The following is a 13,650-nucleotide window of genomic DNA, read 5'->3' as shown; positions in this document are numbered from 1 at the left end:
GTGCTTATGCCCACTGGCACCACACGCTAATGCAGCAGGTGCCATCCCTGCTCTAGTCACACGTGGGATATCCTACGATGACAGGACAGCTGGAGCTGACAGCCAGGTTCCACAAAAACATCCAGAAAACACTGGATGGGTTCCTTGACCCATGCTCTCTGTCAGGCTGCCATCCTTCACTGCTGAATGCCCAGGAGCAATACAACCCTGGGCAAAGCTTCAAATGTCTCTGTCACACAGCATCATCTAAGTGATGTTCAGCCAGCAAGAGAAGCAGGAATGCTGCATCCCCTGGAGCTGCAGAGGCTGGCACATCCTGTTACTTTAACTAGCTTCAACTCATAGCTTTTTTTCTTCTTTTCTTTGGGGCATAATTCAAGTTGCTGTGTGGGTGTTTATAGCTTACAGATGTGTACAAACTCTATCTTCCTGAATGCTGTAAACGCATTATACACACATACATATAAATACTTATGACCAAAGCCTGCAGGACTGTGTGCATCTCAAAAGAATAATGCTATCAAAGGTTACTTCTTTCTTTCAAAAAATGTCAGTGTCTTGCTCTAATATAACCCATAGTGAATGATGAGGTTACAAGAACCGTTTCCTCTTTAAAATATAAATACACCGAAAGCCCTTCCAAAAATACTAAAAACAATTTCCAAATTACCTGCTACTGATGATAATTTTTAGCAATCTTTTTCCCCACCTGCTAAATTTCTGGAATATCTTTATAAAGAGCAAAGGATTCAAGTGCTAACCCAAGCAATCCCTACCTAGAAATAAATTTCTACACACTATAAGTTACTCTACCACTGTACACTGTCTACATTTGAATCCTCTATACAATTCATGATTCAAACATATATTTTGTCTCATAAGAAGAAATATATATATACTTTTTTTTGCTAGTTTTAAAAAAAGAGTAAATGTTTATCTCTGTTTTCACCAAAACAATAAGGTTTTAAATACTGGAAAAAATACAGGGTAAAGTATTAATTATAAATTCATAACAGATTATTTAACACAAAGGAAGATTTCAGAACTCAAGTAACCATGCATAATATTTAAGATAATTCAAGAACATATAAATGAAAGCTAAGCATGACAAAGTATTTTTGTCTCCAGGAAGATGCTAACAAGAGCTTCTCTCCAAGCACTTGGAAGAAGCATAATCCTGGTACCCGTGCTAAACATCAAGATGAACAAAATATCAATTCCATAAGTCTTATTTGCTAATTGGCCCCAGCAATTTTTTAATATTCTGTATAGGTTTGAACTATTTTTACAAGTCAACCAGCACTTGGAGGTCTATATATAGAAAATGACAGTTAAGTACAATACATTATAGACTGACATATCATTAGGTTGCGAAGTCTGAACAATATTTGACATCCCTATGCAGCAATTTTTGCCAGGGTATTGAAATTCTGAAGTTCAAACCGTTCCCCACAGAAAATTAGGTAATTCCATTTGGCCTGAAAAATACTTCTTCCCATGTGACTCATAAGATACAAATATTAGAGCTACTACAGAAACTGCACAGAATAAGCCAAATCATTAATCATCTCTTAATGAAATTTTTTTCACTGCAGAATTACCAAAAAAGTCTCTTCTCCCAGCAACAATGCAAAATACTGTTAGTCAGATGCATCAGTAATCTCAGAACATACTCTTAATACCACAGCAAAGTAATCATGACCACACTTCTCACTATGTGCTTACATCAACAAAGTCATCCCAGAAACAAATAAATGCTAAAAATTCCTCTGCAGTCATTTACTCTCTGGGTAGACAGACCCAAAACATTTATAAATTATCAGTATTGAAGTCTAAATACCTTCACCCGTCAGAAAGGAGAAAAAATTAGAAATATATCTATACTTCTAACAGTTTACTGGCAGTAAATCAACATACCCGTGCCAAATGAAAACAACACAGTTCCAACTCAAATAATACCTTACTGGTGTAAGTGTATCAACAAAACTGAAGAGTGTTACAAATACTGAAAGTGCAAATGCAACTGCTGTGGGTACATCTTAACACACAATTGTTGTGCTCATATTTTGTATGCCAAAGTCTGTTGGTATCATATTTTAGTTGCAAGGTGAACTTAATTGATAAGATGTACCCAACCAATGTGAAACATGCTATTTACTTGGATATCAGTTGCCATACCCTTTTCTGATCTAAGCTCTTCTGTCTCCTTTTTCAGCCTTTCGATATCTGCCAACAGCTCCATGTTCTTCTTCTCAGATTCTTGCAATTTACTTCAAAAGAATACAAACAAAAAACTTACGTAAGTATTGAGAAACCACTTTTTTCTGTCCAACTTTGCATGCTATTTAAAAATTAATGCCCAGCAAGGTTCATGGTGTCTTCAAATGCCAGAATGAATTCAGAAATCTATTGGGATCTGTTTAGTATGGTATCTTATAAAAAAAAAAAACCCAGAAAAAAAGCAATTAATTGTTCCCATTTACCCATTAAATAGGCTTGTGTTTCTAATTTCTAAATAATTGTGTGAGCCTGTATCCTGTAAAGGAGAAAAAAAGACCACATATATTTTTATGCTTAAAATCTTGGGGTTTTTAAATTTGTTTCTTAATTCAGTGCCTGTGATATTAATAGATTACGTTGAACTATTTTTTTCTCAGTTACTTAAGAGTTATCCAATTCGCAGCTGATAGGTAACACTACTATGTGTTTTGAGCACTTTTCTCATTCTTGCCTATCAGAGCAAAAACTGGTTCTTAGAGGATCTCCAGTGTTGCCTGTCATCACGTTACCTGGCCTGAAAAGGTTTGTGGACTAGGTGTTCCCACTTTACAGGTAACATACTTGAATCTCAGCTCTGTCCAACTGCTTCCCTAGAGCTGCAAAACACAGCAGTGCTCTGAGCCAGACACCTAGAAATGGAATGACTCCCTACCAATCCCTGCTTCAGGCATCCACCCAACTCAGAATACATTTTGTTGGGATGTGAGGGTGACAGGGTGGAAAAGAGTCTGAGGAAGGAATAAAAGAATTCATAATATTCCATAGTCATTATTAGTTACTACTGTGCAAATAACTATGCAGTAATTGATTTTAGTCAGTTAACCCAATGCAGCTATCAATGGAATGGAAAAGAGTATGTTCTAAGACAAAAAACCAAACTCTGCTTGGATTTGAACCTGTTATCACTATGAGGAGAGATTACATTACTGAAGAGAAAGCATCCCCTCCAGAAGTCTTCAAGATTTCAATTTTTCCCAGTTGGTGTTCAGCTACTCACACACTGATGAGAGATATGGTCTTTTTTCACATTTGGATATTTGAAACCAGCATGATCAGTCATTTTCAAATTTTGACAGACAAGATAGTTACAAATAATGATTTGATGGCATTTCCTGAGAGGTATCAAAGTAAATTTGCATCAGAGCAACTCAGTCTTACCACTCTGTAGAGATACAGGAAGCTTTGACTTTGTTCAACTCATCTTGAATAGCCTGTTTGGCTCGGATTTCAGCATCAAGAGCAGACTGGAGCTCCAACCTTGCAGACATATCCAGTTTTGCAAAGCGGCGCATCTTCCACGGCATGTCCTAGTAAAGAACAAAAAAAGGGAGAAGAGTAAGCGTAAAGAAAGTTGAAAATGAAGAATGTAGCTAACTTCAACAGCTTTGTTTCTCAGTCTATTATGTGCTTAATGTAAGAGTTCATTAATTCCAAAGTAATATAAAATTAAAAATTAAGAGTACACCAAGAATGTTAGTAGTAGTATTATTTTTGAACTCTAGTAATATACAGGCAAGATGAATGTTATATGCTGATCTCAAAGGCAAAGAGATTTTATGAATTCTAGTTTTGATATGCCTCAATTCCAATGACAGCTACAAAGGACATTCACATTTCAAAAGTGAAAGTCTTGAAGGTTTTCATGAACCAAAATACGATTTCCTTCAACAAATTCATATACAAAGTAGCTACTTGAACAATATAATAGACAAAATCACATTAAAATATATCGGTATTTAATTAACTGAAAAAGAATAAATTTGCTATTCAGTTTATTCAGAAGGGAAGCTCTAGGAAAGTTTAACTTTTGATTAACACAGACTCTACAGACGGATTATTACTGCAGCTGAAACTATCAAATTAGTGGTTTTTTTCCAAACAAAAACCCCTCTGACATATGGAAGTAAAGTCTTACTGTAGCTCTTGCACCCAAACTGGAGTTCCTCAGGGCTTCCAGCTCTTCTGTCATTTTAGAGGCCAAGGCTTGAAGATAACCTCGAGCATCTTTTTCATCGCTTACCCTAAACAATTACGTAAGAAAAATACAGTGTTTTAACCAAAGAATCTAAAGAAAAAACAGAAGTCTCTTCACCAAAATAACAACCGGAAACAAATAAAAGCAGAATACAAAAGAAAAATCATAAAACATAAGGAAATGAACAAACAACAAAAAACCCCAAACAGAAAACCACACAGAACTAATTCTTTCCTGCTTTGTGGAGTTCCACTAAACAATATGCATCGATAAGGAATGAAGACTGAAGAAACATATATCTGAATATGTAATATATGTCTCAGTAAAAACATCAGCTACCTGAAATTGAAACAGTGGGAAAGAAACCTTTCACAATTCATCTTATTTTTAGGGAGCAAATTAAGACAAAATTCACATCCTGGAATTAACAATTCAGCTGTCCATATAATATTGGAATTAGTGGTTGGCTTTACTGTACCAACAAAAATCAAACAGTGATGCTACTTCAAGAAATGCTTATTAAATAGGGAGAGTCTACTTCTAATGTTATTAAAGAGCATAAACCAGAAGAGGTCCTCTCATCTAGAGAGTTTGTTTTCTATCAAGACATGTTTTCTGGGTGTAAAGACAACAAGGAGGAGACATGTCTGTTTTTCAGATTCTTTGATCATCAGTTACAAAGAAAGAACAACAACTTTCTGTGATTAATCACAACAGAAGGTTCTTTCTTCACTTTGCCTCAGGTGTTAACATAGAAAAGAAAGCTGGTAAATAATTAATTCATTAAAACTAAGTAGCTTATGAAAAACCTAAAACAAACAAACAGAACAAACCCTAACATCACCCCTCCTACTCTATTTCCTTACGTGCCTGGCTCTGAACATGTTCATTTTGCCCACAGAAGAGCAAACTCATTTCTGCAACACCAGGACATATGCAAGTTCCTGAGCTAGTCTCAGAGACCAGCAGTCTAATACCACAGCTTGATCACAGTAAAGTCTATAAGCACCAAACACTGAAATGTTTAGGATGTGGTCTAATGAATGAACCCTAAATAATTTAAAATAAAATACAGGAAAGTGGGAAAATAGTTTTTCTATTTCACGAAGTTAACTTATCCTTGCTTCCTTAGTAACTGTAATCCTGAGTATGCTGGACTGGAGATGAGAGTTCTCTAGATGGTTACTTTTATCTCAGAGTGACCTTTCTGCAGAAAGTGTTTCCCCCTCCATGCCTACAGAGCAATATAAGTTTTTCTGGTTTATACTATGGGGTTCACACACACACTGAATACAGTAATGGTGCTACTTGCAAGTTTACCATTAATTATAAAAACATAAAGTTTCAACATAGACTTATAGATAGTCACCAAGAGGCAACAGAGAGTACATACTCTGAACTGCCATGGGCAAGGGAGGAACAGAAAAGCATTCCCAGAGTGGCCTCAGGGCAAGATCACAGTCTGAAAGCCATGGGCTAAACATCTGCAGGTTGTGGTGACTTCTGAGTGGGCAGTTTAAGATTTATATAAGGAAGACAGACTGCTTTAATACAGAGGAGGCAAAGGCAAAATTAGCGACCATTTCCCACGAATCTCACACCCAACAGGAAAAAGCAAGCACTTATTCATGCCTTAGGCTTTCTCTTCTTTGTCTCCTGCTTATAATTTAGTTCAAGAGGTGGGGAGGAATCTAGGAAAACTGCACATGTCCTGACTATTAAAGTCAGTGAGAGTTTTGATATTAATGAATCCCTATTTTTTTCCCAAGGTATATCAGAACTTGATGGAAGCAGCATATCAACTTCTTTTCTCAAAACATTCTGGATGACACATTTTGACAACCAGATAATCTTGGCCTACCCAAACCACTTAGGCTATAGAAGTGGGCAAAAGATATGAGAAGTAGCTTAAGATGCTTTTTGGGCACATAATTAAATACATTGTGAAAAAAGTGTAAGAAGGAATAAAAAGAATGTGAGGCTCTCAAGGTGAGAAAGTAAGTTTTCCTGAGGTACTTTTAATGACACACAAAATCTTTGCTGAAAAAAGGGACAATGCCACAGTGAAAAATAAAATTAAATTGGTAGCTTATTTTTTAACTTTTCTAAATGAAGTTGAAAAACTTTAGGTGTCCAACTTCTTTGCCAATTTTTATCATGCCATATAGACCCATACTTATGGAAAGTGAGAAAACATCAGTTATTTGGTTTATGATACACAGAACCTTCAGGCTCTAAATGTTGAAAATCTGCACATGCAAAAACCTCAGAGAGATGTTCCACAGTCATACAGAAAACCAGAAAATGAAAACGTAAAGTCAGTGCTTACAAGTATCTGCACTGAGTTCAAAGGAACTCCTCAGACTATGAAAAGACAGTAAATAAAAGAAGTACAATTTGGAACTGAGATAGTTTTGTTGTCCACTAGGTGGCAAAATTCTCTCAATAATGACATACATTGATGGAACATTAAGCGGACCCAAGAGCTCCCGGAGACTTTTTATTTGTTACTGCTTCGCTGGCGTTGTTTCATTTAGTTGGCTTAAAAAAAAAAAAAAAAGACCAAGAATGGTAAAGTTACTCTTAGTAATGTTTCTCCCTTGTCCTCATTGTGACATAGAGTCCCGACAAGCACAGCAAGACACCTAAGGAAAAAAAGTTCTTCAGGTTCCACCCAGTCATTTCTTTCTTTACTGAAAATTGAGTTTAACTGTTCTGGTTTTGTATCTCACATATATTTATTCATATATTATTACCCTTGCAAGTTTAGTTCATTAACTATAAAGAACCTAGAAGAGAAGTACAGTATAAATTCCTGTAAAACTAAATTTAACCTTTTGGTTGGAGAGCTAACCAAATAACCATTGGTTGTTATCTAGTATGTAATTTTTCAGGATGCTCGGAAAGTCAGACTCCCTGGGGCCCCAGCTGGGATATTTTACAATACAAAATGGACCCAGAGGACCAGAGACTTTGCTGAACAGGAGTGATCTTAAAGACCTGGGATTTTACACCGTGATCGATCTCACCTGATTTAAAAACCCCAAGGAAATCTGAGAGCCATGACTCCCATTTCTCCTGTAGTTTCTCAAAGCTTTTACATTTCTGTTGTATCAGGATGCTCAAAGCAGACTTAACGTTTTCCTTTATCCCTGCTCTCTCCAACAAAATTTGGTTTTTTTAGAACTACTTCTCTAAAAATTTTCAACACTTGACTCTGCTCTCAAACCCTGAAATTTCCCCCCACCCTCCAGATTTTCTATTTTAGAGATAATTCTTACTATTCTTACCTCAAGCAGAATGTCTCTCAGAATTTTCGCTTTTTGAGTTTCTTACAGTTGAATTTGCCCGTAATTTTTGCTAAATCTTTTTCACAATTTGTGTGTGCTTTCTTCTGAGAGGAACCAGATTTTCTATGCTTGATTTAGATCAGAAATGTCAGGGGGAGGGGGAAAGCGGAGAGTTCACATTTTTTTGTTTGCTTGTGGTTTTGCTCTGTTTTTTTTTCCAATGAAATCAATAATTCAGATAAAATCAACCATAATATAAAAAATACCTGACTGACAAGGAAAATATTAACTGAATCTTCCGGTAAACAACAGCCACAGTTGGCCTGCTGAATCTAAGCCCAACATCCATTCTGTAGGTAAAACAGGTAGGATTTAGCTCATTCACAGAAACATACTCAGCAGTACAGGATTATCCATTTGAAATAGTTGTCTAGGCTTCCGTTTCAATCAGCTGTGAGAAAAACAGACTTCTACAGTACTAGCCATGGGATTTATTTTAGTTGTCTACATTAGGACTTCTGCAGCTAGGTTACATGAACCCCTCCCAGAGAGACTAATAGGATAAGATTCTTGCCAAGTACTCTGGGAATCACTACCAAGATTTTCATTGACCTCCTTTCTGCACAGCACAGAAATACGGTACCATGGCTATTTAAAAGATTCCTTTTTAAAGTGACTGCATTAACCTCCAATTCCTTTCCTCTTTCCCATAGGAAAATTTATAGCTGACTATAAAAGCCTCAATATTTCTTAATCTTGTCAAGGAATGATGAGTGATTTGGTTAATATAAACTTGTCAATATAATAGCTCCATTAAGGTTGAATGATCTGTGAGGATCTGTTGTGTCCACAATAGAATTTGCAATGAAAGTTTGATTCAAGTGTTTATATTAAAACTTTGCCTATATTTATGGTATCTTGGGATAAGAATAGCAAAATTAAAAGGCTTTTGTACATTATCTCTAAAACAGATACAACAAAGCAGAGTTAGAAAGCAGGGAAAGGCTAAAGAGAATGTGACAGGCCATTAAAATTACTCATAAGTTATAAAATCTCAAAGAAACAGCAATTTAGAAAGGCCCAAGGAGTCATGAAGAAAGTAACAATCTTAACCAACCATGGATTTGAATAGTGGGGCAAACTTCCTGAGAGAGTTATCTATTAGATGGCAAAGTACTTAAAGGAAGTGAGGAACCTGGGCTTGTGTTACTCAAAACAGGGCCAGAAGGAATCCCTTGAACTACCACAGGCAGCTGAGCAAATTATTTACAAACCCAGTAATCAATTCCATCTACTACCTCCTATCCTTCCTGAATCACGGTACAAAAAGAAGACAGCAGTTTTTAAGAGGGGGCAGGTATGCAGTCAAAATACATATTTTAATGTAATATTTTAAAATACAATAATTATATATAATAATCTATATTTAATATAATAATTATATATAAAAATTATATTAAAATATAATAAGAGAAAAATCTGTTAGTTTTGAAGAGGTAGCCTACAAGCTCTACCCAACTTTGGTAGCTCCATTCTGTTGTCATACTGAAGATGTACACAGGAACTGATTTAAATTGCATGTTCCTCTGAGGAAAACATAGGTTTATGACTCTTTAAATAAATCTAGTTTTCTTCAATATTAGTTGGAGTTTTTTTCTCCTTTAAAGCATTTATCATTATAATAGATCCTTAAATACTTCATATAGCACCCCATGTTCCCCAGAGAAGGACCTAGTTTTGGTATGCAGTGCTGAATTCTAAGGACAGCAGATGAACATGACCAGATTTTCTAGGTAACACATGGAAAAATCTAAACATAACAAGGAAAAAATGTGACCTAAGATAAAGGCTCACATAGTTGAAAAAAATTTAACATAAGCAGAGAAAATTGAGTGTGTATAATGAAAATTAAGTGAAAATTGAGATGTGTATAGTGATGACAAACTGGAACCAAGCAAGATTTTCTTGACTCCTTAATGTCTGCCCACAGTGCTTTTATTTTTTTTCTTTTCAAATAATCCTTTAGTTTTTAGTTCCATACTTTTTAAAAGACACTATATTATTGTAAGGGATCAACAAAATGGTGTCTGTCATTCAGAAAGTTAGGCTTGCATGTTTCTGGATCTTTTTTCATTAAGTATCTTTAGAGATAACAAAAAACTCAAGCCCAAACCCTTTTACCACGCCACAGTGACATCTCTAACATGAAAAATGCTTTATCATATACCTGAACCACATCAGTAGTACATCTTAAAATATTAAACACTTTCATAAAATGCAGAAGGTACATTCTTAATGGCTTTTGGTACATTTTTACATAGTGTTAAGTAAAAGAATCCACAACTAATTCCAGTTTGTTTTTGTCCATAACTGCCAGGTTTTATGAGTGCTTTCACAAGTAAATTTGAAAAACTGGGCTTGATTACCTTGGTGCATTACGACAGATAAGTACTACCTTAAAACAACAAGGAATGTGAAATAAAAGACTTGTCTGACTTGTTATCTTGATTTTTTTCCTGAATAAACATTTTTGATTGGCCAGAAATTTAAATTAATTTAAACAATTTTTAAGTACTTTTTTTAATTTCTGTGACACAGGTTGTCTACTACATCCACAGTTATGAGAGACAAGACATAAAAGGAACATGGACAAAGCAGACTCTTCAAATTTTTTACCTTCTGCTACAAATACAAGGCCTTGAGACACTAGGACTTCATAACACGGACCAGCGTTACATAATTTCATGTAAAAAACACTGTTTAAATGAAACTCAGAAGATGGCCCTTCTTTCTTGTTATGTATTCACATGGTAGTATTCAAAAGCCACACTTCTCTGTATCTGGACAACAAAATTATATGGAACAACAACACCAAACTAGGTTTCACTGAAACAATGTTTCCCATTTTTGCCCGGATACAACAAATTAGATTTTTTCACTAACATGAGATGGGAAAAAGGGGGGGGGAGGGAATAATCAAGTAGTACGAGAAAAAAGATTAGTATATGATGATGTATATATGATGATGTCTTCCCACAAGTGGATGATCTGTAAAAAAAAAAAGTCTGAATGCAATCTGGTTTTGTAGATGTGAAACACTGCAATGGACCATTAAAAGGAAGGGGAGATAAGCAGGCATGGAAGGGAAAAATAAAGATAGATAAAAAACCTAGAATACACAATCTTTTACCCTTAATAGTTTCAACTTTTTTTTTTTCACAGAAACATAACATCATTATTTAGCAAAAGTACTATTAGAAACATCACTTGACCGGCTTTGTGGTAGTCTCAAATGACCTCCTTGTAAAAAATCACATAAAAGTTGCACTGTATTTGTTTCATTCTGCCACATGCCAAGCAGATGAAGGAAATTAATGCCCAGACACAAACACTCTCAAGTCACTGCTTTTCCCAGGCTTGTTCCCCCTTGGAGGCGTGAGCTCAGCACGTGATTCCTTTCAGCATTTTTCCACAGCCACAAGCCACACCCAATGACCACGATTCTTCTGCACTTTAAAAAGCTGTATTTGGTAAGACACTTTCACTCTTAAGGAAGAACAAAATTTTCTGGATTTGTCTTTTATTAAAATCTCAAACAAAACCCCAGACGGGTGTGAGATTTCACCTAAGCACTTCCAAGTGCCTTGTGCAGAGACAAAAATGCAGTAACAGCCCCACCACATATTGAGGGGATTCTGTAATGACATGAGAGCAGAGTACTCACCATTGGATAATCTCAGTAATTTGGGCCTCCCAATGGGCCACAGACTCCTTCTTATCAGCCAGGTCTCTCATCTCTTCTTCCAGCTGCCGATTATTCATACTCAGCCTCTCGAACATGGCAGTGAGCTGAATGAGAATTTAAACAACTTATTAAAAGTATAAACTGCTGTGACTCCATCTCTGTGCAGACTCAAAGCCTCCCCATCTTTCCCTCTCCCACATCGTGCATCTGTTTTAAAAATTGGTACTGCCCATCACAATAAACACTATGTAACAATAAAAGCCAGAATCTCTTCTCACCTATGGCCTTAGCTGTATTGAAAGGCCACTTTTAAAGACTAGAACTACATTTTTACTCTACCAAATAAATCACTTTTCTGAGCCTCCACATACCTCTACAGCTCTTAGAAGGTTTCTGCTTTGCACCATATAGGTGTGGAATGTTCTGTACAGAAAAAGCTACATTAAAAGAGCAAAGCAAAGGCATAAAAATTGTTATAGCTCAGATAAGACTGCCGAACCTCTCCCTTGTTTAGTAACCATGGAGAAAGACAGGCTTAACAGATACAAGCATAAGACAGTCCTGGGATTCTCCAGGTGTTTCACATTCCCCTATTTTTCATTGTACTTACTTGCAGACAGGGAAACTGAAATTAAATGCACATATTTAAGAGCAATATGTTATACCTAGCAATTAACCTCTCGCATTCACATAGCTGCCATTCACACATGCACATTCTGCAAGACAAAAGCCACAGCTGACCTGAGCTGGTAATGGGAACTAAACCTTCATTATGTTAAATTATTATTCAGAAAGTCAAACTGGAATCAGAGACCAGAAAGATTTTGTAGGCAGGCCTTCTTAAGAGAATGAATCTCACGTGAAAGGCTTCTTTTAGTACTGAAATATATTAACAAATCAAAATGATAAAAAAATTGCCAGTTTTAAATCTATTTTGCTTTTTACTTCAAATATGAATAACTCCACACCCTATTTATCATTTAAATGGCCTTATCATTTAAATATGCCTACTTATTAAATGTCATTGGACGGGAAAAATACAAAGTTAATTAGGGTGGAGAGAGAGAGCACAAAACCAATCTAAGTGACTAGGCTCTACTGTTCTTGGACTAAGCCTACATACAGGCATGTATATTATTATGTGTCATACTGGTATGAAAATATACTTAAATTTGAGCACTAACATGCAAACATGCTTACTTTGAAGAACATTGTACTTTCATCACATTTTTAGAAAATCTAATGTATTACAAAAATAATAGACAAGTTTAGCAAGACTTGGATAATCCACAATGAACTTGAATAACCAGTCAGAATGAACAATAAAGAGACAATTCAAATGCACGAATCATAATTATTACTTGCTCAACACACTTCAATTAATATGCCTTATCATTTGTATTTTTTTAATATCTCCAAGTAATACTTAACCTCAAAGGGTAGGAGGGGCCCTGGTATTTCACAACAATTGACATGCAAATATACTCTAAGTAATCACATCATTAACTAAGTATTTTTATATTTGGGTCATACAATGAAATAACCCTTTTTTGTTGGCTTACAGTGTTGTCTAGAATTAATCTTACGAACTGTAAGACCATTTAATTAAATTCCCACACATAAATACTAATATATGCATATATGTACACATGCCTTCTCAAGTTTGGATGCATGCAGGTCCTCTATTCAAATCAAATATTAATCACCAATTTTTGTATAACATCAATTTCTGCTACCAGTTAAGACTTAATAATAACCAATACAGCTCTATATTGTCCAATTTGTACACAGTATACAACAGTTGTAAATTCAGGACTCAACTACTCAGCATTTACCTTATCAAGTTCATTTGTAAGTTTTTTGTTTTCCTCTGTCAGCAGAAGCTTTTCTCGTTCATATTTTTGTTTGAACTCTGTTTCAAATTCCTCTCTCTCACTTTGGCTAAGAAAAAAAGTAAAGTAGAATTAGAAAGTTTTCTATTCTAAAACTCACCCCATTATTCACTTAAACACAAAGAGACCAGTGCACACACATGTTGAAGTGAAGTACTGCATTGATAACAGCACAGTCTATTAAAAATAAGTAATTTGATACACTACCATCTTAGGACTATAAGATAGTCTGTTGAATCTTTAGTGCTAGACAGTATAGAATTAACAGAGTTTCACCAAGCTACTGTTTATCAATCTGCTTATAGAAATTTTATTCTTCAGATGAACCCTTCACACACTGAGCAGCTGTGATCCTGCAGACCAAAGTGTGTGTCGATACTCTAAAATGCTCTGCTCATAGAAATATTATTTTAACTTATACATTTCTACAATTCCAAGTTTCACTGAATGACCAGCAAAAATGACCAC

At 35.5% G+C, this 13,650-nt stretch overlaps 1 protein-coding gene across 10 annotated transcripts in view; it reads right to left on the bottom strand.

Moving 5' to 3' along the window:
• Positions 1-13,650, bottom strand: part of CDC42BPA (CDC42 binding protein kinase alpha) — a 186,699-nt gene that overhangs the window by 43,298 nt on the left and 129,751 nt on the right. For all 10 annotated transcript variants that reach the window (XM_018085099.3, XM_029965188.1, XM_029965189.1 and 7 more), the window contains 5 exons: positions 13,126-13,231; positions 11,270-11,394; positions 4,196-4,301; positions 3,439-3,587; positions 2,179-2,270 (listed from right to left, as the gene is read on the bottom strand). In XM_018085099.3, coding sequence (XP_017940588.1) covers positions 2,179-2,270; positions 3,439-3,587; positions 4,196-4,301; positions 11,270-11,394; positions 13,126-13,231 — 578 coding nt within the window. The remainder of the gene's footprint in view (positions 1-2,178; positions 2,271-3,438; positions 3,588-4,195; positions 4,302-11,269; positions 11,395-13,125; positions 13,232-13,650) is intronic.

Source organism: Manacus vitellinus, unplaced genomic scaffold, assembly GCF_001715985.3.
Source record: "Manacus vitellinus isolate BGI_N305 unplaced genomic scaffold, ASM171598v3 scaffold_8_pilon, whole genome shotgun sequence".
Lineage (NCBI taxonomy): Eukaryota > Metazoa > Chordata > Aves > Passeriformes > Pipridae > Manacus > Manacus vitellinus.
The sequence above is the reverse complement of the archived record's forward strand: the minus strand, read 5'-3'. Positions and strand labels throughout refer to the sequence as shown.